We start from the raw sequence: 26968 nt of genomic DNA, 5'->3' as shown, positions 1-26968 counted from the left end.
ATCATATTGAAGTTCATGATTAACCGCAAAGACCACAGTGTCTGTGGTGTAGAGGTATTTTGAGAAGGACATGTCTGTGGACCCTCAAAATGTACCCCACATGGCATTTCGCAAGGCTTGGCAAGCAAATGACTCGAAGAGTTCTACTCAATGGTATAACTGTTACACAATCTACTTACATTTGTGAATAAATTAGCACAAATGTTTTCTCTAAAATAAAGTTGCATTCCTTTACTAGGGATTCGTCCAAAGCAGCTGTGGGGTGTTGAACTCTGGACCAGATGTAGTGTTTGTTTGTTTTTTCCCCAGGGCCAGAAAAACGAACTTTAGTAAAACAAGAAAAATTTCCTTCCAAAGCTATAAATTATTTGGACTGAATGTATCCTCTTTTCTCCACTTAGCAAAACATGATTTGTAAGCAGACAAACAAGTAAACAACTGGCATTTTTCATAAAAACCATACGTTCCTACAATTATTCCCCATTTCTATTCTCCCAGCCAAAAAAATACTTTTTGTTTCATTTCCAGGACTGATTCTCCAAAACTTTCTTGGCAGAATTACTCACATGGGAAAAATCAGAAACAATGTTTTAGATTACTTCCTTCCTCTTTCACACTAGCATTGCTAGAATTTGCTCTGCTGGCTTTGAGGGAACACACACACACACACACACACACACACACACACACACACGCATATAATTTTCCACATGCTAAAGAAATTTTTGCATTTTGCATTTTGGTAGGGTTTCCACACCCTAACCCTAAACCTTTTTTAACTTTAATTTTAATCATGATGAGATTGTTACAGGTGTTGAGGATCCAGAGTTGGGAAAAAACAAATAGATAAACAAACAAATAGGAAATAAATGAATCAGCAAGCTTCTCCAGGTAACCCTGCAAAAAATACATTAAAAAACCAACAGACAAAAAGAAAAAAAAAGACAAACCCAATCTGTTCATCAATTAACCATCAATTAAAGTTTCCCCTTATGTACCAGATGGAACAAGGAGATTTTAACAGCTTTCCCAAAAGCCAAATGAGACTGGGCTGATTCAGTCTCTGTGGAAAAGTGTCCCAATGTATGGAGGTTACCTATGAAAAAAACTCCTTCTGAAGCCTATCAGATAGCAATCCCCAAGGAACAGGACAGGCAGAGGACTATAGGAGCAGATACCTCTTCAGATAACAAGACTGTCAGGTCTTCTTTAAGAATAACAGAGTTGGAAGGGACATTGGAGGTCTTCTAGTCCAACCCCCTGCTCAGGCAGGAAGCCAAATACCATTTGAGACAAATGGCTGTCCAGTCTCTTCTTAAAAACTTCCAGTGTTGGAGCATTCACAGCTTCAGGAGGCAGGTTGTTCCACTGATTAATTGTTCCCACTGTCAGGAAATTTCTCCTTAGTTCTAGGTTGCTTCTTTCCTTGATTAGTTTCCCTCAGTTGTTTCTTGTCCTGCCTTCAGGCGCTTTGGAGAATAGATTGACTCCCTCTTCTTTGGGGCCACCCCTGAGATGTTGGAACATTTCAGCTCTTCTTTGTTTGAAGGAGTGTTTCTCCTCATCTATTAGCAACTCCCAGAATTCCTGAGCCAGCCATGCTGAGGGGAAAGGGAGAGTTTCTAAGCTGAGCCAAGCTGGCTCAGGAATTCTGGGAGTTGAAGTCCACAAGTCATAAAAGAGCCAAGGTTGCCTACCCCTGGTCTAGTAGTTATTCCTAGGCACCAGGCTAAAAACAGAGAGGCAGGGAGTTCTAGTCTTGCCTTAGATATGGAAGCCAGCTGGGTGACTTTGGCCAATCACCAGGAGACTGTGAGTTCTAGTCTTAGGCATGAAAGCCAGTTCGGCGAGTTTGTCCAGTCACTCTCTCCTAGCCTAACTCATCTTAATGGTTGTTGTTGTTGTGGGGAAAATAGGAGAACAAAGGTAAGATAAGATGAGATGAGATGAGATGAGATAAGATAACCTTTATTGTCATTTTTATACTGTGGGCACAATGGCACACATCAAAAATGAAATTTAGTTGCCCGCTCTCAAAGTGAAACACATACATGACACACACCTAAACATACTATGAACAACATATGTATAGACCCACATCCCTACATATATGTAGCAAATAAATATTAAATATTGTCCATCTTGAATATATAACGGAAGGAGGAAGGTGTGTTGGATATGTTCATTGCCTTGAGTTGTTTGTAATTATAATAAAGGTGGTCTACAAATAAATAAATAGATGTCGTGGATGATGTAATCAGGGCTGAGATTCACCTGGGCAGGTCATCTGCTTTCCTCCATCTTCAATATCCTGGATTATGGGTCCAACAGCCTATAAGCATCTGAATGTTAACACAGGCATAATCACAAAAGTTGTGGATCCTGAAGTGAGGCCCAGGGGTTTCACTCTTATCTGTCCCCTCCAAATATTAATTTGTGACAAATAAATATATGTGGAGGAGGAGGGGAGGAGGAGGAGGAGGAGGAAGAGGAGGAGGACAATGACAACAAGGAATTATACTTCCTGTGATGTTCTTCATTCTTTTCCTTCCTTCCGAATTTGACAATGACAATTTTGTCATAGTGGAATTTTTGTGTGGGTGCACTTTCCTATAACTGTTGCTTCCCTGTAATTATTTTCGATCAGCTTCTGGTTTGCTGTAACATCTGCTTTCGCAATGTCTCGGTCTTGGAGGCCATCCAAGGAAGCAAAGATGACACCCAACTGATCAGATACTAATCTGTTTGGGAGGCTGTTCTTTTTTTATATATATATACAAATTTTATTTATAATACAGTTAAAAACAAACGAACATTGGATTTAACGTGACATTCCAGAATATACATTTTTATCAGATTATTCCACTTTTTACAATCAATTATTCATCTCTACATATACATCTAAGTTTTAAATACAATACTTATTCTAAAATAACATATATTTCTATCTTAACATTCATCTTTAATCCCAACCATCCTCTTCGAATTCCTCCAGCGGTAAAATTTATCCCAGGTTTCATAATAAACTGATCCACATTTGTCCTTTAATATCATTGTGAGCTTGTCCATTTCTGCACATGCTAATATTTTATGTATTAACTCTTCCTCTGTGGGAATTTCCTTGCTCTCCCATTTTTGCGCAAAAGCAAGCCTAGCTGCAGTCAGGATGTGTAGCAGCAGGTAGATTGTTCCCTTGCCGTATTTTTCTGTTGTTATTCCCAACAAGAAAAGTTCAGGTTTTAACTCTAAATCCAGTGTTAATATATCCCTCAACCAGTTTTGTGTCCTGTTGCAATACTCACGAGTCTTTGGGCATTCCCACCACATATGGTAGTATGATCCTATTGCTGTTTTACATTTCCAGCATAGGGGTGAGATGTTTGAATCCATTTTGGCTAGCCTTACGGGTGGGAAATGCCATCTATAAAACATCTTGTAAAGATTTTCCTTATATGAGGTAGCTAAGGTGATTTTCCTATTCCTTTCCCACAGTTCTTGCCAAATATGTAGGTCGATACTGAAACCAAAATCCCTACTCCAAATTAACATGGTCTCCTTAACCTGTTCTTCATACATTGTCTGATCTAAAAGAAAATGATATATTTTTTTTAATCATTTTATCCTCGGGACCTAATAAAATTTTATCTAGTTCTGTCGGTTTTATCTTTATACCCCACTCTTTTTTATCTTGCCTATATCTTGCTTGTAGTTGGAGGTATGCCCACCATTCTAATTCTATCCCTGCATCTTGGAGATTCTTCCTCGGTTTTAATTCTCCTCTCTTGTCTAGTATGTTTTTATAGGTTATTACTTTCCCCAACTGAATGAACCTTGGATGTATGTACATTTTTAGTGTTGAGATCCAATTGGGGACTTGCCTATTGTTGAGTCCTCAGTTAATGGCAATAAGTCACGGAGCATCTCGTAGTTTCAGGAGCCTCTTTATTGTTGTTCTGTAGCCCCGTTACAACTCTGAGGCACGCAAGCTTCTCAGCTTCTCTTAAAAGCATTCCCCGGGCCAAAAGGCAACATTCTGGCGTGCTGCGCGCCTCGCGCATGCGCGTGAGCGCCGGCACCAGCCAGTCTTGTCCCGGGCAGCTTGCAACTGCCCGGGACCGTTGCAACGTCCCGAGCCTGCCTTTGCAGGCTCAGGACACAACACCTATAGTTCTGTCGTCGGATTTTGATCCATACACCTATTAGCGCCCGTCTGATATAGTGCCTCTGGAAGTACTGGTGAACTTTATGCTTCTCATCCCATAACATGGCATGCCATCCAGTCTGCATGTCATGACCTTCCAGTTCTAATAATCTCCGATTTTCCAGTCGAATCCAATCCCACACCCACAATAGAATTGTAGATTGATAGTATTTTTCCAGATCGGGGAGGCCGAAACCCCCCCCCCCTTTCCTTAGCATCCTGTAATAATTTTAATTTAATCCTTGGTTTTTTCCCTTGCCAAATGAATTTAAGTATGGTTTGGTTGAAATTTCGAAAAAATTCCTTTTCTAATGTAATTGGTATACATTGAAACAGGAATAATATTTTAGGTAATATGTTCATTTTAATTACGGCAATTCTACCCATGAAAGAAAGCTGGAGATTTGTCCAGGTGTCCAAGTCTGTTTTAATCTGATCCATTAATTTGTCATAATTGTCTTTAACAAAAGTTTCAAATAAGCTGGAAAAGTAGTGGAGAGGATCAGGGGATCAATGAAGAGAGATTGAAGTAGCTGGTCATAGGTCCCCATGAAAAGAGAAGGCTTCAGACATTGAGAGTGTCACACAGCAGAAGATCCAGAATTGGTCTCTGATGAATAAGAATCAGAATAGAGCTGGAAGGGGCCTTGAAGGTCTTCTAGTCCAGCCCCCTGCTCAAGCAGGAGAACCTATATCTTTTCAGACAAGTGGCTATCCAATCTCTTCTTAAAAACCTCCAGTGATGGAGCACCCACAAGGCCTGAAGGCAAGGTGTTCCACTGGTTAATTGTCCTCACTATTAGGAAGTTTCTCCTTAATTCCAAGTTGCTTCTCTCCTTGATTAGTTTCCATCCATTGTTTCTTGTCCTGCCTTCTGGTGCTTTGGAAAATAAGTTGACCCCCCTCCTCCTTGTGGCAGCCTCTCAAATACTGGAATACTGCTATCATGTCTTGGTTTTGGATTGTGGAAAATGTTTTGGACTGTGGAAAATGGAAATAAAGGAGAGGGGAGGCAAGGCACCTAGAACAGTGGTTCTCAACTTTTTTAATGCTGCGATCCCCCAACCGGTCGTAAGTCGAGGACTACTCAACCAGTCGTAAGTCGAGGACTACTCAACTGGTGCAGCACCGTTTGCAGAATGGGACTTTTGGCGGGCTCAGCAGGGCAGAGACAGCCTGGACAATTCCTATGGGCTTTTGAAAGCCAATAGAATTAGACTCTATTCAAGAGAGTCTATTCTATTGGCTTTCAAAAGCCAATAGAATAAAAGGGAGTAGCACAGGTAAGGAAAAGGAGGGAAAAATGGCGGACTGCATTGTTTGGCAACCCCCGTGAAATGGTCGTTCGACCCCAAATGGGGTCCTGACCCACAGGTTGAGAACCACTGACCTAGAATGTTGTGAAATTGACTTCTGTCCCAAAGGAGGCAAGTGGGAAGGAGAAAAGGTGAAGCCATTAGTCACATCCTGTTATGCTACAAGGACAAGAAACTACATAACAGAACAACAGAAGGAAACTTGGAGGTCTTCTAATCCAACCCCCTGCTCAAGCAGGAGACCCAATACCAAGGATCTCCAACCTTGACTACTTTAAAACTTATGGACTTCAATTCCCAGAATTCTTCAGCCAGCATGAGTTTGCTTCATGGCTGGCTGAGGAATTCTGGGAGTTGAAGTCCACAAGTCTTAATGTAGCTTGAGCAGGGGGTTGGCACCTGGCAGGTGGTACGCAACCATCCTAGAAAAAATGGTATCAGGGGAGAGGAATGAGCTGAACCGGTGGCAGCACCGGACAAGCTTGGGTGAGAGATGGCTGGAGGCTGTCAGGGCTCAGCGGAAGCACCAGAATCAGCGCCAGGATCCAGCTGGAGCTCGGCGCTGATCCTGGTGCTTCTGCTGAGCCCTGAAGAAGCACCAATCAGCTGGAAAGCAGACTGATCCTGGTGCTTCTGCTGAGCCCAGAAGAAGCGCCAATCAGCTGGAATGTTGCAGCATCTCCAGGGTCTTGTGATTTACATTCAGATGCTTGGCAATTGATTCATATTTATTTTTTATTTTATTTTTTTTAATAAGTTTTTACTGAGTACAAAGAAAAAAAGGGATTAAAAGCATTGAACATGGTAAATCGTCTTTGAGTGACATCTCAGTCCATATTGTACATTAATTACATATAATATATCTATATACAAACTATACATTTCTGGTCTCTATCTTAACTTATCTCTTTATTTGTGACCTCCATTTTTCCCCCTCCATCTATAAAATTTATTCCATATTTGATAAAATTCTGTTTCTTCCTGATTTTTTAATATTTTAGTTATCCTATCTAGTTCCGCGCAATACATAATTTTCTTTATTAGTACTTCCTCACTCGGTACTTCCATTGCTTTCCACTTTTGAGCAAATAGTATCCTTGCCGCCGTAACCACGTGAATAATTAAATATGTGTCCTCTTTATTTACATTTTTCTCTAGTATTCCTAATAGTAATGCCTTAGGTTTGTATAGAATGTTTTGCCTAGTTATTTCTATTGCCCATTCCCAGACCACACACCAGTACACCTGTGCTTCTCTACATGTCCACCATACATGAAAAAGGTGCCCTTTTCTTTTTTACATTTCCAACACATAGATTGAATATCCATTATACATTTTGGCAAATCTGGACGGAGGGAGATGCCATCTGTTAACCATCTTATACAGGTTTTCTTTATATGCTGTCGCCAATGTGATTTTGTTATTTTGCTCCCATACTTGCTACCATTGATCCATATTTATATTATATCCTAGTGGCAATTGATTCATATTTATGACGGTCACAGTGTCCCAGGGTCATGTGAAGTGACCAAAACCTGATGCAACCACCCAGCAGACGGGGGGGAGGGGAATAAAAACCAAAAACCCCCCACCCTACCCCTGCTGCCAATCCTCAACAGAAATGCTCACAACAATGGAAACCTCGGACAGGAGGAAGAGCGCCGCTGGGTGGGCAGGCAGGTGTCTTGCTCGGCTGTGGCTTGGGGGCACTTTTTTCAGTGCCATTGTAACTTCAAACAGTCACTAAGCGAACTGTTGTAAGTTGAGGACTACCTGTACTTTATCACTTTTTTCCTTTTTTTTTTTTTTTTGGTCATCAAGTTTTTGACACCTTGCCTCAGACTGTCCATGTGGTCTTCCGTGTCCACTACATCACTCAGTCGGAAGCCCAGCAGATCACGATTACAGGTGACCACGAGTGTCTAGGCCAGTGGTGCCATATTATACCCCTCAGGTATGACAAAGATGGCTTCTGATCAGACTCTATGGGTCTACCATTTGATGCCAGCGTTGACTGGAAGTTCGTCTTGATGGAGAGAGGCAAGGTTGTGCGATGGGAAGAATGTGCCAACCGAATGCTAGTAACTGAACATGAAGATCAGGTGGCCCATAAGTGCTGGGGGTATCATTGAACATAGGAGTATATTTCTCTGTCTGTAGTTACCTACCTTAGTGTGCATCTCCTTGCTGTGTGTTTACTAGGACTGCCTCATAGCCAGTCTTTCTTCTGCTAGGCTAGGCTTTAAGATAGGAACATGTTCTTCAAATGAAATCAAGCCAACAACTCCCTAACAGCAAACAAATTAGCTACGTAGTGGGCAATGTTTCAAAATAAAACATTTCCAACTCTCAGGTTGACATTATATTGTGTGAAGAGACAGGTGTGTGAATCGGGGACGCTGGATTTAAGGGATTGTTCAACTGCTCTGTAACTGTTTTAAAATATTCTTAGTTTATTATGACTGCATCAGAAAGCAATAAAGATGGACTTTTGCAATGATGGCTGGCCTTTATATATTTACCTGTAAAACCTTTTATTAGGATTCAAATATTTTAGTGCATCAAAATATATACTACAAAAACACAAAGAAAAATGAAGATAATGGGAAGTTAAAGGAGGGAAAGGAGAAAAGGCAGAAATGTGTAGGAAAAGAGAAAAGAAAAAGAAAAGCATTGATTTCCGACTCGTTTTGACGCAGAATAAGTTAACAACATTAAGCCTCCACTTTTGATTTTTATATGATAATATATACTAGCCATTTCTATAACAATAAACTTATCTAATCAGCAGAACCCAAAATCAAAGTTTCATTTTTTGTTCCACCTCAAGCAAAAAGCTCAATAGTGGTTTCCACGTAGAAGATGGCTGGCCTTTATATTTTGGGTGCTTAAAAAGGGGTGTCTTGATTTGGCTGCATTCTATCTGGAAGACCCTCTGAGCATTGCTGGAGGGCACATATATCCACAACTCAACTGATCTTGGAAAATTGCCAGTTCTGTCCTACACCCAACACTGTTGTAGGTGTATTAACTCATTAAAGTACAGTAGAGCATTATATAAAAGAGGCAGAAAATTAAACTCACACTGTTTTAATACTATCTTTCATGACTATGAAATATGCTGGTTTTCTTACTGAAAAGGGTCATGATGATTATTAAACTAAATAATAGACTTCAAATAAAGATAACTGGGATGTATTTTTTAAAATAAATAATTGAGTTTCTAAAAATAACTTGGCTAATGCAGTTACCTATGCAAGTATGTTAGTTTACAGTTAATAATTATAATGTATCCGTGCCCTGTCCCAGTTATATTGAATTGAAGGAGGCTTTTTTCCTTTGTAAGTTGAAAAAAAAGTTAAATTGATCCTGAATGTATTGACTTGCACTTTGGAAGAAAACTAAAATGCTCTTTATGTACTTAGTAGTTGTGTGATCATACTTGTGTGAACTGACATAAATGGGAACCGAGTGATTGAAATCACTTCCCTGAAATTGCTATTTTTTTTAAAAAAAAAAATACAATTGCCAAACTCAAAACTAGGCCTTACTTGAATTTCCTGATTAGCTATTTTAAGCAATAAACCAAATCCACTGCATAGTTCCTTTTTTCTCTAAATTATGACTTAGCTTTTCTTAATGTTATCTTAAGGTGACCAACCGTCCTCCTTTAGGGGGGACAGTCATAGCTCCCTAAACGGATGGAGGTACGGGATGTCTTCTGAAACTGTTTAAATTTGCATCCAATCATTTTGCAGGAGGACTGGAATAAAATAGGCCTTGGGCAAGCTGTATGGCCCTGACACTTTCGGTCCGGGCATGCCGTAGCTTGCTTTCAAACATTTGCCGTTTTAAATTGTTATTAAATCTGCTTTCATCTTACCAAGTGATTAATTAATGTTTAGGATAAGAAGGTTCCACTATTGCAAAAGGGGAATACTGAACATTTTAAGCACGATAACAGAGTTGGAAGGGACTTTGGAGGTCATCTAGTCCAGGGCTTTTCAACCAGTGGTACGGGTACCACCTGTGGTACATTGGCACCTGGCAGGTGGTACGCGACCATCCTAGAAAAGTGGTAGCAGGGGAGGGGAATGAGCTGAACCGGTGGCAGCACCGCACAAGCCTGAGCGAGAGACGGCTGGAGCTGGAGGGCTGTCAGGGCTCAGCGGAAGCGCCAGGATCAACCCCAGGCTCCAGCTGGAGCTCGGCGCTGATCCTGGCGCTTCTGCTGAGCCCAGAAGAAGCGCCAATCAGCTGGAATGTTGCAGCATCTCCAGGGTCTTGTGATTTACATTCAACTGATTCATATTTATGACGGTCACAGTGTCCCAGGGTCATGTGAAGTGACCAAAACCTGTTGCAACCACCCAGCAGATGGGGGGAATAAAAACCAAACACCCCCACCCCACCCCCACTGCCAATCCTCCATAGAAATGTTCACAACAACGAAAACCTTGGACAGGAGGAAGAGTGCTGCTGGGCGGGCAGGCAGGTGTCTTGCTCGGATGTGACTTGGGGGGCACTTTTTTCAATGCCATTGTAACTTTGAACAGTCACTAAGCGAACTGTTGTAAGTCGAGGACTACCTGTTCTTTATCACTTTTTTCCTTTTGGGGGGGGGTCATCAAGTTTTTGACACCTTGCTAGGCGACAGGTGGTACTTGGATGTTGCCATATCCTAAAAGTGGTACAATGGATGAAAAGGTTGAAAAGCCCTGGACTAGATGACCTCCAAGGTCCCTTCCAACTCTTTTATTCCGTTATGTAGTCTCTCGTCCTTGTAGTATATCTGCATGTGGCTAATGATTTCGCCTTTTCTACCTCCCACTTGGGAGAGAAATCAATTTCACAAGAGATTAAAAAAAAATCAAATGACATTACCCCCCCAAAAGTTGATCAAAAGGTATGCCAGGGCTAGTAACAAAAACACATCCAAAGTTCTCAGCAGGCCACAAGGTCGTCAAGTCATCTGGGGCAACAGATTTCTTTCAAGTTAAGCATCTGCTCTCAAAGAGTAAAGAGAAAAGTAAATATTGAACTGCGTCTACATAGAACACCCGACTTGTACAAATAAATAAGGAGAGCTTAAGCCACACGCAAAGCAATTAAAACTAAACACAACATCTAGCTCAGTGGTTCTCAACTTTTGTTAATGCCGCTACCCCCAACCGGTCGTAAGTCGAGGACTACTCAACCGGTCGTAAGTCAAGGACTACTCAACTGGTGCAGTACTGTTTGCAGAATGGGACTTTTGGCGGGCTCAGCAGGGCAGAGACAGCCTGGACAATTCCTGTTGGCTTTTGAAAGCCAATAGAATTAGACTCTATTCAAGAGAGTCTATTCTATTGGCTTTCAAAAGCCAATAGAATAAAAGGGAGTAGCACAGCTAAGGAAAAGGGGGAAAAAATGGCGGACTGCGTTGTTTGGCGACCCCCATGAAATGTCGTTCGACCCCAAATGGGGTCCCGACCCACAGGTTGAGAACCACTGATCTAGCTGGAGCAGTTAAGGATAGAGAGAGAGAGAGAGAGAGAGAAATACTCCAATTCTCAATGCAAAGTCCTCTGCTACAGATAATCCTTGACTTATGACCACAACTGAGCCCAAACTTTCTGTTGCTAAGCAAGACAGTTGTTAAGTGTGTTTGGCCCCATTTTATGACCTTTCTTGACGGAGTCGTTAAGTGAATCACTACAGATGTTAAGTTAGTAACACGATTGTTAAGATAATCTGATGTTCCCATTGACTTTGCTGCTCAGAAGGTCACAAAAAAGAGAATGTCACAACCCCGGGACGCTGCAACCAACATAAATACGAATCGGTTGCCAAGTGTCTAAATTTTGATCACATGACTATGGGGATGCTGCAACGGTCTGTGTGAAAACAGTCGCTTTTTCCAGTGCCGCTGTAACTTTGAACGGTCACTAAATGAATTATTGTAAGTCAAGGACTGCCTGTATTTTGTAAGCTGGACACACACACACCCCTTCAATTTATTGGAAACACCAGCTGTTGGGAAGATGGAATTTCCACTTGTTTTGTCAGTTTCAGGCACAGAAAGATCTTGCTCTATTTCCCCAAAAACTGCTTTTTTTTGTTGCTTTTTAAAAAATAGCAGCTTTTTTCATTTCTGCCTAGGCTTGGAAAATCTTCTGAACATACATGCTATAACGCCCACGCCTGAGACGTATACAGGGTTTAAATTCTACTTGGCATTTAGACTGGCAGGGAAGAACAGAATAGTAAAGGTTATCTGCTTAGTCACAACAGCTTCCCTGGCAAATGGCCATTTATACTGTTCCCACCAGATAAGAATTAGTCCGTTTATTTTACTTCTTTTTTGTCATTCCGTTCTATCATCTCTGATTCTTGGAAACTGCCTGGACAGGTTTCTTGGCATTTCTTTAAAAAAGTGGTTTGCCATTGTCTCCTTCCTAGGGCTGAGCGGAAGTGACTGGCCCAAGGTCACCCCAGCTGGCTTCATGCCTAAAACAAGAGCAGAGCTCACAACCTTCCCGTTTTTAGCCTGATGCTTTAACCAGTACACTATACTGCCTCTCTTATTCCATTTCCACATGCAGGATATTTCTTCTAATGTAGGGGGGGTCTTCAAACTTGGCCCTTTTATGACTTGTGGACTTCGACTCCCAGAATTCCTCAGCCAGCGTGAGGAATTCTGGGAGATGAAATCCACAAGTCAGAAAAGGGCCAAGTTTAAAGATCCCCGGTTTAGATGGTTGGCTTAACAATTGTTGTAAAATTGCGACTCACTTTACAACGGCCTGGTTTAACAATATGTAGAAATTCTGGTTCCATTATCTGCATTAGAGCTTATAACAGTCGTTCTCCACCTGTGGGTCGGGACCCCATTTGGGGTCGAACGACCATTTCACGGGTGTCACCAAACAACGCAGTCTGCCATTTTTTTCCCCTTTTCCTTAGCTGTGCTCCTCCCTTTTATTCTATTGGCTTTTGAAAGCCAATAGAACAGACTCTCTTGAATAGAATCTAATTCTATTAGCTTTCAAAAGCCAATAGGAATTGTCCAGGCTGTCTCTGCCCTGCTGAGCCTTCCAAAAGTCCCATTCTGCAAACAGTGCTGCACCAGTTGAGTAGTCCTCGACTTACGACCGGTTGGGGGTCGCGGCATTAAAAAGGTTGAGAACCACTGCCTTATAACAAAGCAGTAGGATTCTAATATTTTATTGATTTCAGTTTAGATGTTGTCTACCTCCAAGCCCCAACCAAGCAAGAAACAGGCAACATTTTTTGTGGTATCGGTTTTCCTGAGTTGGCCAACTACAAAGAGCACTGTTTCCCTCCAAGCTATAAAATAGTATTGGTAGTCCTTGCCTATATCTGTAGACTTTTAAAAGGGACTTTCTCATTCAAACTTTCCCTATTTATGCAACTGCATGACTGCACAGCTGCTCCTTGGATTCAGTGATTAGCACCAGATTGATTAAAATCTGTATTTCCTGCCTTCCTTTTGTTTGACTACAGCTGGACTGCAGGAATAAATCCAATGCAGAATATCTACATTTTCCGCAAACAGGCAGACAAACAGACCAGAAGCCCCAACAAATTCTATTTACTGTAGAACCCTTGCCCGGCAGAATCTAAATTATATTTTCTCAGCCCCACCTGGGTTTTGAATAAAGGATGTAACATCATGCACATCAGCCACAGATGCTGTAGTCGTCAAGGAGAGAAAACACTCCTCACAACCAGATTAGGATCTTCAATTAAGGGGTCGTTCTAGAGATAAAATTGAGTACAGTAATCCTTGACTTAACAACAGTAACATTTGAAGTTACAACAGGCACTGGAAAAAGGGACTTAATGACTGTTTTTCACACTTAGATTCATGTGTCATTCCCAATGGTCATGTGATCAAAATTAAAGTGACCAACCGTCCTCCTTTAGGGAGGACAGTCCTCCTTTTGTGAGTTCTGTCCTCCCTCAAAAAGTGTCCTCCTACATGTCTCCCTTTTCGATATTTGAAGACTAAACTGCAGGGCTTTTTTTTCCCTCATAGAACGCTCAGAACGGCATTCCGGCATCTTTTTTTGATGTTTTTTTTTTCAACTTTTGCCTGAGCTGTGCTACTCCCACTACTGGCTTTCGAAAGCCAATAGGAATTGCTGCTGAGCGCGCCAAAACACCCGGCCGGTAAACTTTGCACATGCAAGTTGTCTATATTATTGTTGCAATGAATAAAATGTTTCTTTTATTTACGATATTTTTTTTCTTCAATTTATTTGTGTCCTCCTTTTCATTGTAAAAAAGTTGGTCACCTTAAAAATGTAGATGCTGGACAGCTGACTCATATTTATGACGGTTGAAGTGTCCTGGGGTCACGTGATCGTTTTTGCCGCCATCTGACCAGCAAAGTCAATAGGGACGCCAGATTTCACTTAACAACTGTGGGGCAAAACTCATTTAAGAAATGTCTCACTGAGCAACAGAACTTTTGGGGCTCAACTGCGGTTGTAAGTCAAGGACCATGTATAGAGGTGATTTTCCTTTCTTGCTAAATAGATGAAAGGCAGCTCGGTGTGGTATCAGTTTCTGGGCTGCTAGAAAAGTAAACATTTAACATAGGAGAGAGAGAGACAGAGATTTGGCAAAGGACAAGAGAAGGTTTTCCCCAAGATTTACACATATAGACACGCCCAGATTTCAAGGTAGTAATTTTATTTATAGGAAGTCCGGTGGATTAAGAACAAGTTCCTATCTCTGCCTTTAACTCAAACTTGTATATAAGTCAGAAGTAGTACTTACAAATGGACTGCCTATTACTAAAAATTGTAGCCCCCCACCACCTGTCCTTCCTCAAGTCGACAAAATGCTGAAGTTGTACAATGCTTCCAGGAAGTGAGGATGGACGACTGCATACAGGTAGTCCTCAACTTACCACCACAATCAAGCCCAAAGGTTTTGCTGCAAAGTGAAACATTTGTTAAGTGAATTTTGCTCCATTTTACGACCTTTCTTGCCACAGTTGTTGAGTGAATCGCTGCAGTTGTTAAATTAGTAACACGGCTGTTAAGTGAATCTGCTTTTCTCCATTGAATTAATCAGTGGAACCACCTGCCTCCAGAAGCGGTGAATGCTCCAACACTGGAAGTTTTTAAGAAGAGACTGGACAGCCATTTGTCCGAAATGGTGTAAGGCAGTGGTGGCAAACCTATGGCACGCGTGCCAGAGGCGGCACTCAGAGCCCTCTCTGTTGGCATACGCGCCACTGCTACCAGCAGCAGGTCCATCAGGCTGCCACCACCGCCCAGAGCAGGAGCCTCACCCAGCACAAAGGACGCAAAGCGGCCGACTAGCGAGCTCGAGTAGAGATGGTAGAGCAGAGGTCACCAACCATTGTTGATTGGTGGACTGGAAGAAAAGGGAGGGGGAAGCATTTTACATGCACGTGTGCACACATGGACCGCGAGCATGCACGCACTGCAAATGAGGCAGGGCTAGTGCCTGTGTAATACTCACTAGCCCTGCCCCATTCTTGTGTGGTGCAGCGCCTTGTATCTTCACCCCGTGGCGAGCGGCGGCCATTTTTGCACCTTGCAGCACGGTGGCCTATTTTTGCGCTCCTGGTTTTTGCGTGCCAGAGGCGGCACTCAGAGGTGCCTCCCTGCCCCCCCCCCCCGAGGGTACCACAATGCTGATGAGCCCCTGGCACTTTGCGATAGATAACTGGGTTTTGGGTTGCAGTTTGGGCACTCGGTCTCTAAAAGGTTCGGCATCACTGGTATAGGGTTTCCTGCCTGAGCAGGGGGTTGGACTAGCCCAGGGCTTTTCAACCTTTTCACCCATTGTACCACTTTTAGGATATGGCAATATCCGAGTACCACCAGGCGCCTAGCAAGGGGTCAAAAACTTGATGACCAAAAAAAAAGGAAAAAAGTGATAAAGTACAGGTGGTCCTCAACTTACAACCGTTCATTTAGTGACTGTTCGAAGTTACAATGGCACTGAAAAAAGTGCCCCCCAAGCCACAGCCGAGCAAGACACCTGCCTGCCTGCCTGGCGGCACTCTTCCTCCTGTCCGAGGTTTTCATTGTTGTGAGCATTTCTGTTGAGGAGTGGCAGAGGGGGTGGGGTGGGGTGGGGGGTTATTCCCCCGTCTGCTGGGTGGTTGCAGCAGGTTTTGGTCACTTCACATGACCCTGGGACACTGTGATCGTCATAAATATGAATCAGTTGCCAAGCATCTGAATGTAAATCACAAGACCCTGGAGATGCTGTAACATTCCAGCTGATCGGCGCTTCTTCTGGGCTCAGCAGAAGCGCCAGGATCAATGCTGCTTTCCAGCTGATTGGTGCTTCTTCAGGGCTCAGCAGAAGCACCAGGATCAGCACCGAGCTTCAGCTGGAGCCTGGCGCTGATCCTGGCGCTTCCGCTGAGCCCTGACAGTCCCAAAGAAGTGCCGATCAGCTGGAAAGCGGCACTGATCCTGTCGCTTCCGCTGAGCCCTGACAGCCCTGCAGCTCCAGCCGTCTCTCACTCAGGCTTATGCGATACTGACACCGGTTCAGCTCATTCCCCTCCCCTGCTACTACTTTTCTAGGATGGTCGCATACCACCTGCCAGGTGCCAATGTACCACAAGTGGTACCCGTACCACTGGTTGAAAAGCTCTGGACTAGATGACTTCCAAGGTCCCTTCCAAATAATAATAAATAATAATAATAATAACAACCACATCTGCCTATCCCAGGTCCTGGGTAAGGACTCGATACGTAGACAAAATGCCAAATCCAGTCTGAACATCTGGCTGACTGTGCGATGATCCATAATAATAATAATAATCTTCTATTCATTAAACATGAACCTCAGTCAACTGAACATTCAAATTGGTTGGCACTGATGGTTGACACGGGTTGCTACCAGCATCCTAGGTGTCAACCAGGTACCTCTTTAAAATATAAGTTGTTCCAAGTAGCACAGTTTTTTGCAGCATTGCTGGAGTTATTGCAGGAAGCTGCACTTTCTTGATGTATTTTGCAAAGGTATTGGACATAGTTCCCAGTGCCCCGATGACAATGGGTATCACTGTTACACGTTTCATCCATAATTGTGCAGTTTCGATGGCCAGGTCGTGATATTTCGTAATTTTTTCCAGTTCTTTTTCTTCGACTCTGGCATCTCCTGGTACAGCGATATCAATCAGCTGTACGCTTCGGTTCTCTACAACTGCGATATCCGGCATATTGTGTTTCAAATGGCGATCTGTCTGTATTCGAAAGTCCCACAAGATCTTCACCCTCTCATTCTCAACAACTTTTTCCACCCTATGTTCCCACGATGATTATTATTATTGTTGTTGTTGTTGTTGTTGTTGTTGTTGTTATTACTTGAAATATGAACTAGAATAAAGAAACGAATTAAACTGAGTGATGAGTCTTGATTCCTACTTTGTACCAAATCATGGTATGTTTAACTACAATGTTTTGAATAAAACATAAAGCACTGGGTTCACATAGTCTACTCCAAGCCACGTCCTAGCTTAGAATAGCAAAATTCCAAATATTGGGTCAGCAGCAATTTGAATTTGCAGGAAAGACGATGGTCTGTCAAGCCGACTGTGCAGAGGTTTCATTGAAACTCCTGCACACTTTCCTTGGCAACAAAATCAGAAAAAGGGGAAAGGGAAGAAGTGGAGGCTAAGCGTAGGATTAAAAGGAAAGCAGTTTGTTTGCTTTTTTTTCAAAAAGAAGAATTGCGATACACAGACCGTGGGTGTGCTTTAGTTAGGACCTACGCAATTATTTATTTGCTAAAGTAAATGAATGGGAAGTGAAAGCGAGTGGGATGGGGATTCCCTGAAGAATAACAGTGGGTGAATTTAGGCAATAAATTAGCAGTTCATGGAGTCAAGAGCAGTTCTTCTCTGTTTGGATCTCAAGCAGGAAAGGGGACTCAGGTGCAGAGATGCTCAAACAAGTTTTCCTCGCCGTCCTTCTTCTTCTGGCTTGTTGTGTGGCTCTCATGCAAGGTAAGAAAAGTGACCTTGTTCTCTTTTGGGTTCTAGAAGAGGCATTACCAAGCTCGCCCCCCCCCCCAATTTTCAAGTCCCCTTTCCTGTTTCTTCTACTTCTCGCCCTAATTGTCCTTTGTGCAAGTTCTTGGTGTAACTTCGTGTACCCTAGAAATAAGGAGAAATTTCCTGACAAAACAATTAAGAATGGTTTGCCTTCAGAAGTTGTGAGCACTCCATCACTGGTGTTTTTTTTAAGAAGAGATTGGACAACCATTTGTCTGGAACGGTATAAGGTTTTCCCCTTAAGCGGACAGGGGGTTGGACTAGAAGACCTCCAAGGTCCCTTCCAACTCTTGTTATTTATTATTTGGTCTCGCTTTCTGTGTTCCTAGTCCTTTGGGATATCTGTTTCTGGCTTTGAAGGGGGGGGGGGAAACAGAGCTGAAAGGATCTGGCTTATGAAAATAAGACTTGGAACAGGGTCAAGAGAAGGCAGCTGCTGAGCCCACTAAAGGAATGTATTCATGGGTGAAACCATACATGCAATCCATGCTATTTATTTGCCATCTCTGTTTGAGAGATTCTCAACCCTAAGATTCCCCCTTTGGGGCAGATCAGACAGCACCTCACGTCTTTTGTAGAAGAAGCTGTCCCTTCTCATGAAAATCAGTTGGCAGGGAAAAAACAGCAGGGGTGAATTTAGCCAATAAATTAATCGTTGGCCGAGATACTGAATCGCCACAAGTAGGAATGGAGATTCAACACAGAGATAATCATACAAAAGTTTCTTTCCCTTCCTTGTCCTTCTGGCTTGCGGTGTAATTCTCATGCAAGGCAAAACTATTCTTTTTTTTCCTCTCTCCTTTGCCTTCTTTGATTTTTAGCAGCATTTCCAAGCTCACCCCAGATTCCTGCAGTGATTCTTTCATATGTTTTAGCTTAATGATAGCTTAAGAATATAAAATGAGGGATATAAAATAAGGGAATCCTTCAAAGAGGGAAAGTTGCCTTTAAATCCTAGAGGAAATAACAGCAAAAGTGATAAGTTCTATGGGAAAAGAATCCCATCCCTAAGAAAAGACCAAGTCAGTCAGGAATTAACTCAACTATGTAGCAACAAGCTGCATTATCCACTGGACTGTCCTGCCTTTAGTTGCTTTGGGGAATAGGTTGACACCCCCTCTCATATTGATGATGATGATGATGATGATGATGATGATGATGATGATGGAAGGTACCTTGGAGGTCATCTACTCCAATCCCCTGCTCAGGAAGGAAACCCTATATCATTTCAGACAAATGGCTGTCCAGTTTCTTCTTAAAAACTTTCAGTGTTGGAGCATTCACTGCTTCTGGAGGCAGGTTGTTCCACTGGTTAATTGTTCTAACTGTCAGGAAATTTCTCCTTGGTTCTTGGTTGCTTCTCTCCTTGCTTAGTTTCGATCCGTTGCTTCTTGTCCTGCCTTCAGGTGCTTCGGAGAATAGCTTGACTCCCTCTTCTTTGTGGCAACCCCTGAGATACGGGAACGCTGCTATCCTGTCACCCCAGTCCTTTTCTTCATTAAACTAGACATACCCAATTCCAGCAACCGTTCTTTGTAGGTGTTAGCCTCCAGTCCCCTAATCATCTTAAAGTTACTGGATTGACAAACACTGCTTTAGACAATTGTGACTGATGGGTGAAGAAGTCACCTTCTCTAAATAACTCCTTGCAGGATTGCCTACCTCCAGCCGTGAGCGCTGTTTGTGCAAAAGACCAGGAATGCTGTCTGTGAGGATGGAGCGGGTGGCCACAGTGGAGTACCACCAATCAAGCGGCAGTTGTGGCCGAGAGGAATTGCTGTAAGTCCTGCTGTCTTTTCCTGTTGAAGCTATTGAATTGCTCTATAGCAGGGGTCTTCAAACTTGGCCCCTTTAAGACTTGTGGACTTCAGTTCCCAGAATTCCTCAGCCAGCCCTCAGGAGTTGAAGTCCACAAGTCTTAAAGGGGCCAAGTTTGAAGATCCCTGCTCTATAGGTAATAATAATAATAATAATAATAATAATAATAATAATAATAATAGTGGATGTGGCAGTGCCTGGAGATAGCAGAATAGAAGAGAAAGAACTGGAGAAGATAACAAAATACAAAGACCTACAAATAGAAATAGAACGACTGTGGCAAAAGCAAGCAAGGGTAGTACCAATAGTCATAGGCTCCTTGGGCGCAATCCCAAAACAACTGGAGCACCACTTGAACACCATTGGCATTGAGAAATTTGCTATTAGTCAATTGCAAAAGGCGGCCTTATTAGGAACTGCTTCCATCCTGCGACGATACCTGTAATACCATCAAACAGCCACATCTGCCTATCCCAGGTCCTGGGTAAGGACTCGATAGGTAGACAAAATGCCAAATCCAGTCTGAACATCTGGCTGACTGTGCGATGATCGATAATAATGATAAAGTTGGAAGGGACCTTGGAGGTCATCTAGTCCAACCCCCTACTCAGACAGGGAACCCTATACCATTTCGGACAAATGGCTGTCCAGTCTCTTCTTAAAAACTTCCAGTGTTGGAGCATTCACCGCTTCTGGAGGCAGGTTGTTCCACTGGTTAATTGTTCTAACTGTCAGGAAGTTCTAGGTTGCTTCTCTCTTTGGTTAGTTTCCACCCATTGTTTCTTGTCCTGCCTTCAGGCGCTTTGGAAAACTGACTTTGTTGACAACTGACTCCAAAATTTCCATTGCTAAGCGAGACAGTTCTAGTTTTACAACCAGACACTTAATAAACAACGTGTTGTCTGGGCTCATTAATGTCCCTTTTATGACATTCTTGCCACAGCTGTTAAGTGAATCATTGCCAGTGTTCAGTTAGTAACCAGGTTGTAAAGTGAACCTGGCTTCCCCTTTGACTTAGATGTGGCTTAAACTGACTGAAATGTATGGAAGTAAATGCTTTCTACGCTGACTTAGTCAGGAAAAAGAAAGAGAGGCTCGTTTAATTGGTTTTATTAGTGACTGGAAACCCCTTATGGACTTTTTTGCTGAAAAAAGTGGGGGAAATTAACTTGTAATTTAGGGGGTTGATGATTAGATGGTGTAGCCAGGGGTAGGCAACCTTGGCTCTTTTATGACTCATGGACTTCAACTCCCAGAATTCCTGAGCCAGCATGGCTCAGCTTGGAAACTTCTCCCTTTCCCTTCAGCATGGCTGGCTCAGGAATTCTGGGAGTTGAAGTCCACCAGTCATAAAAGAGCCAAGGTTGCCTACCCCTGGTGTAGACTATGGAAAGAAGGAAGCTATGTTGTAACCTTTGAGAGAGAGGCTAAACTATAAATGTAACTGCTGTTAAAAAGGTTGGAAACCACCTATATAACCTTCCCTTTCCCTTTCCGTTTTCTTTCCTTATTTGCACTTTTTCAGGTATTTTTTTCTTTTCTTTCTTTTCCTTTCTTTTTTTAAAAAATGTATGTTTTTAAAATCCTTTTAAAAATTCCATCTATGTGTGTCCATGGAGCTTGAAAAAGCAACAAAGCCATGGGACTTGAACTTAGTCTATTTTCCATATTCAATATCAACCATGTTAAAGCAAACTCTGATGCCGTTGTTTGTACGTATCTGTAAATGTACACATGATTCTCTCTAGCACTCGACTAGGACTAGCACTGATGAGGTTACCTAGTTTGGGTTATGAAATGTCTGCAAGAAAACAAACCAGCTGAGAGAGCACCAAAGACCCCACAGTCTTCCTCCTCCTCCTCCTCCTCCCCCCTCCTCCTCTCTGCAAGGACCCCTCATGATTCTCTCTGTGTTTCTCTGTCTCCCTTTCTCTCTGTCTTTCTTGAAAAGTAGTTCTATGCATACAGCAGAGTGCCTTTTTCTATCCCCAGATGGTGCAGCCTCAGGGCTGCTGAGTGGGGTGGAAGGTGGGTGATCTCAGAATTGTCTGAGATTTATAACCCCTAGCCCCATTTTTCTGCCCTGCATAGATTATTAGCAGTTCGTCACTCCCTTTCTCCCAGCGGGATGTTTTTAGAATAGAATAGAATAGAATAGAATAGAATAGAATAGAATAGAATAGAATAGAATAGAATATAGACTGGACTGGACTGGACTAGACTAGACTAGACTAGACTAGACTAGACTAGAATAGACTAGAATAGAATAGAATAGAATAGAATAGAATAGAATAGAATAGAATAGAATAGAATAGAATAGAATAGAATAGAATAGAATATAGACTGGACTGGACTGGACTGGACTGGACTGGACTAGACTAGACTAGACTAGACTAGACTAGAATAGAATAGAATAGAATAGAATAGAATAGAATATAGACTGGACTGGACTAGACTAGACTAGACTAGACTAGACTAGACTAGACTAGACTAGACTAGACTAGAATAGAATAGAATAGAATAGAATAGAATAGAATAGAACCTCACAGAACAGAACAGACTAGACTAGACTAGACTAGACTAGAATAGAATAGAATATAGACTGGACTGGACTAGACTGGACTGGACTGGACTGGAATAGAATAGAATAGAATAGAATAGAATAGAATAGAATAGAATAGAATAGAATAGAATAGAATAGAATAGAATAGAGCTGGAAGGGACCTTGGAGGTCGTCTAGTCCAGCCCCCTGCTCAAGCAGGAGAACCTACTTGCCATCCTCCCACTTAACAAGCAGTCTGTGAAACAGATAGGAACCTATCCTCACCCCCACGCCCCCCCCCATCAATGCTCTTGCTGGCAAACAACATTTCTACAACACTTGCCTCCTAAATCTGCAGCATGAGCCATGCATCAAAGAAAATCAGCCCCCTATCCGCTGACAGATAAATAAAGGGATTTATTTATCTGATTTAAAAACAAAGTAAAACTTGAATGCAACGACATTTCTTTCGTTGCTTTCAATGGTCACACAGTCAAATGGTAATATAGCTGAAAACCATGTAGGACCAGAGCATATTTCACGACCCTAGGCATGGCTTAAAACAGATGCCCTAAAGAAAAAAAAAGATAAATTCATTTATTTTGTTCAAACCATACAATGCACAGTAAACCTTATGAGCAGACCATAAAAATAATTAATTCACACAATTAAATTGGCACAGACAACAATAAACCTCAGATATAAGAAAGTGTTTATTTCAAAGAACCAAATGTCTAACTGTAAATTCATGGTATGAAACACATGTCTATATCTTAATTAGAAAAAGTCCTTCCAAAGACTCCGGTTTGGATCCCCTGGGATTTTTCAGTTTTTTATCGACCACATCCTGAAATCAGGAGTGGAACAAGATGATCTTTGCACCTTTTTACCTGTCTCAGTAGCCAGACATCTAGTTTGGATTTTTAAAAATTCTAGAATTTCTCCTCAGAGGGATATGAAAATCTTACATTATGGTTTCCCCACTTATGCTTGAGGTCTTCCTTGTTTGAGGTCAACTGGTATGTTGAGTTTACAGCTGACAGGTGGGAAGGCAGGTGGATAGGCTTCACCACAGTTGCACTGATAATTAATGAAGAATGTTAATAATATCAAACAATCCTTTGCCTAATTTGGTCTCTAATTTGCATATATACAGAGTGACCCTTAAAAACAGCCGGAGACGCTGTCTGAACCTGAACGGGGAGCAAGGCAGGACAATTAAAGAGGTAAGCACTGATCATTTTGGTGGAACTTTAGATGTATTTGTCTTTTTCCGAGGACCAATAAATCAAACTCTTTTTCCAAATGTCTGTTTCTGTGCAAATAGAGAGCCTCAAGCTTGGGAATCAAGCATCCTGAGTAAAAGTTGGCTCAGATATTTGTACAAAAGACTTTCTTTGTTATTTACCGCATGTCATTCTCTCTGCGACTGCTTTCACAAGGTTAGCGTTCACACTTGGCCGATCACATTTCTCATATTTAGTACAAAATTACTCATAGCGGTTCCTCGAAACCTTATGAATTCTGTCTCGTTGACAGATGTCTATGGAGGTTCTCAATCATCCAGGTCAGAGTTGTCTCAAAGGTGCTTTTTCAAAAGGCAACTGGACTTTGATTTTTCCTTGAGGAAGAAGAAGTTTTGCTTCTCATCCAAGAAGCTTCATCAGATGATGAAGACCAGATGACTGCAAAGAAATATATTCCTTCCATCCCTCCATCGTAATCCTGTCAAAACCTACCTTTCCATCATCTACCATCCAACCAGAACTGATGAAGCTTCCTGGATGAGAAGCAAAACTCAAGGAAAAAACAGTCCAGTTGTCTTTTGAGAAAGCATCTTTGAGACTCATCATCAGATATTCCCTGATTTGTATCTGTATATTCTTATGCTATCAATATATGAAGAACGGTTGCAGGAATTGGGTATATCTAGTTTAATGAAAAGAAGGACCAGGGGTGACATGATAGCAGTGTTCCAATATCTCAGGAGTTGCCACAAAGAAGAGGCAATCAAGCTATTCTCCAAAGCACCTAAAGGCAGGACAAGAAGCAATGGATGGAAACTAACCAAGGAGAGAACCAACCTAAAACCAAGGAGAAATTTTCTGACACTGAGAACTTAATAATACTTAATAAACTTTATTACGGTCGTAGACCAGCAATAGCCATCACTTTTTACATTATATTAAATAATAATAATAATAATAATAAAAATAGTACTAACATTAATAGTAAATAATAACATCCCTGTTAAGAAAATACATGTTCTCAAAATGTTAGGGTCACTCCCTAATTTATGGGAGTGGATAGCCGATTAATGTGTGAGTAAATATAATGTTCCAAACATTATTAGAGATATCTCCAAAAAATTGGCACAAGTTGACGACTATAAATCTGTAACCAATTTTTTCTTGTGGACATTGCTGCAACACAGTATTTTGCCACTGCATGCGTGATAGAAGGGTTTGAGTCTTGGAGGAGAAAACCTACATAAAAATTGTCTGCCCTCCCTGGCAATCTCTCTAATAAAGGGAGAATATACGCTGTCCTATAAACTTGGTATAACTCACAGTACAATAAAACAGGTGAGATATCTTCGACTTCTCCTTTACCACATATACATACCCGTTCTGCTATTGGTGTTCTCTTATACCTGCCCTGGAGGAGTGCTGAGGGAAGAATGTTAAATCTGGCTCTGAAAAAAGCTATTCTTTGTTTTGGGAAGGTCAGATTATTCAAATATCTTGCCACACACCCTGTTTGATTCTATCCCTACTGTGGCCAGGCAACCTATTTAGTTCTTCTTGTAACTCCATGTCCTTTATTCTATTGGATATTACTTGCTTTGCTTGGTCAAAGCCTAGGGACATTAAGAATATTGAAGAGAGCCCATAAGAGCCCAGTTTATGATCTATCGCTTGCTTCCAGGGGGAAGGAAAATCTGAGAACAATTGTGGGTGCTCCAACACTGGAAGTTTTAAAGAAGAGACTGGTCAGCCACTTGTCTGAAATGGTACAGGGTCTTTTGCTTGAGCAGGGGGTTGGACTAGAAGACCTCCAAGGTCCCTTCTAACTCTACTATTCTGTTATTCTGTTAGTTAGAACGTGGAGTCAAAGGATCAGAAGAAGACCATTAACTTTCAAGGCAATCCTTTGTAGACTGGGAAAACTAACCAAGTTTTTGACTTTCTATGCTTTCTTTATAGGCAATTATGAAGAAAAGGAATGTCAAATAAGGAAGATCAAGCTGTTTTAGAGAAGTTGCAACACAAATGCTTCACTTCCTATAGACATGTAATCAGCTTCTGAAGGACTCATGAACTATGACACCCAAGTTGGGAGCCACTGATGCAACAGCGTTATTTTTATCCAGCTGCTAAGGGCTTTAGAAGAAACTTTAAGGACGTCCTGTAGGAATTTTATTCAAACAAGCACAAGAACCAATGTAATGGAGCAAAATGTCTGTGATTTTGTTCTGATTTTGATGTATCTCACCATGGAAGATCTTCAGCCAGGACAATGTGATAGTGGCAGCCTTCATTCTTGAATATTTTATGCTGGTTACACCAATACAGATAGTCCATGACTTATAACCACACTTGAGCCCAATGTTTCTGTTGCAAAGCAAAACGGTTAAAAGTGAGTTTTGCTCCGTTTTGTGACTTTTCTTGCCGCTGTTCTTAAGTGAATCACTGCAATTGTTTAGTTAGTAACATGTCATTAAGTGAATCTGGCTTCCCCCATGGACTCTGCTTGGTGATCACATGACCCCGGGATATTGCAACCGTCGTAAATAGGAGTCAGTTGCCAAGAGTCCGAGTTTTGATCATGTGACCATGGGGATGCTACAACGGTTCTAAGTGTGAAAAATAGTCATAACTCACTTTTCCCAGTGCCGTTGTAATTTCAAACAGTCACTAAATGAATGGTTGTAAGTCAAGGAGTACCTGTATTTTATGCTTGTTATACCATTACGGGTTTCTGTTCCTAATCATGAACTGTGTGTGCTGTAATGTTGCAATCCAAGCCTCATCATTTTTAGTAGCATTGCAATTTTGTGTGCAAGTACATAAACCACAGAATGGAATTTATGACACCATAACACACCATACTGTCCACTGAGTCTTCTGTAGGCACCTATATTTACAGTCTACAATAGTTAAACAGAATATTTTTTTCAACACTTCAATAAAACTCCTTCTCCTATTCTGTCTGACCTTTAATCACACAGTGTGTCCTCAAAGTCCATTTTAACTGATTACTTAATAAACCCAAATCCTGGGTTCCCACATACTCTAATAATAAATTTACCAAACAGGCTGACCTACACAAGACACACTCCTCACACAAACATTGCCATTGTAGAAATGTAGCATCCAGATTTGTATCTGATCTTGTTCAATTTAAAATGCTTGTAATTTTTCAACCAATATAAAGTCTCATGCTCAAATTTGAAATGATTTTAAATGTGTATTTGTATTTTACTTGCACTATGTTTTTGTTGGAAAATTATGTTGTCTGACAGCTGAGGCGTCTGCAAGAGGGTTTGAAAAAATCAAGATGGCGGCCACGAAGTGGTCAAAGCTGCCATCTTGACATTTTTGACCTTCATGCCCTCAGCTAAAGGGGTGATCAAAGATTGGGAAATGGAGCTTCCTGCCGTTCTCAGAAGCAAGACTGAGAATGTTTCTCTTTTGACGCTGGATTTGGCACTGAGTGGCTTTAAGAATCGCAGGCTAGGAAAAATAAAAAATATAAATAATAGAAGACAAAAATGTAACTTGCACTGAGCCAGAGGATTGCTAATATTTTGGCTCATGCTAAAAGAAAACAAAGCTTTTGGGAGCTGCGCATGATTAAATTAGCTCTCAATCTCTGGGGTCCCGTTTTGTATCTTCTATCTGAAACGAATTAAAGAAAAAAGTAATAAATATCCATTTTGCTCATTTGTCATCTCTGCCTTGTGAGGGAAGTTTTTCCTCACTGGATATCCATCAAAGCTTTGGGGATTAAAAATTCAGAAATTCCTAGCC

At 41.6% G+C, this 26968-nt stretch overlaps 1 protein-coding gene across 1 annotated transcript; it reads left to right on the top strand.

Annotated features, from left to right (window-relative positions):
- Nucleotides 1-17351: 17351 nt before the first annotated feature.
- Nucleotides 17352-25664, top strand: LOC120311145 (C-X-C motif chemokine 11-6-like). Its single transcript, XM_039350322.1, has 4 exons — nt 17352-17527; nt 19228-19354; nt 23092-23161; nt 25142-25664. Exons 1-4 carry the CDS (start codon nt 17464-17466, stop codon nt 25169-25171), a joined length of 291 nt encoding a protein of 96 aa, XP_039206256.1. The 5' UTR covers nt 17352-17463; the 3' UTR covers nt 25172-25664.
- The last annotated feature ends 1304 nt before the right edge of the window (nt 25665-26968 follow it).

This window comes from Crotalus tigris, unplaced genomic scaffold (genome assembly GCF_016545835.1).
Source record: "Crotalus tigris isolate CLP2741 ecotype Arizona unplaced genomic scaffold, ASM1654583v1 scf7180000018322.853269, whole genome shotgun sequence".
Classification (NCBI taxonomy): Eukaryota; Metazoa; Chordata; class Lepidosauria; order Squamata; family Viperidae; genus Crotalus; species Crotalus tigris.
Note: the sequence above shows the minus strand (reverse complement) of the source record. Positions and strands in the feature narration are given on the sequence as shown.

What these genes read in the sequence shown, in the direction of transcription:
- LOC120311145 (XM_039350322.1), top strand. Translation starts at nt 17,464, where the DNA reads ATGCTCAAACAAGTTTTCCTCGCCGTCCTTCTTCTTCTGGCTTGTTGT. An exon ending in TTGTGTGGCTCTCATGCAAG is followed by an intron (nt 17,528 to 19,227) that starts GTAAGAAAAGTG and finishes AACTCCTTGCAG; the next exon opens with GATTGCCTACCTCCAGCCGT. An exon ending in AAGGCAGGACAATTAAAGAG is followed by an intron (nt 23,162 to 25,141) that starts GTAAGCACTGAT and finishes CTTTCTTTATAG; the next exon opens with GCAATTATGAAGAAAAGGAA.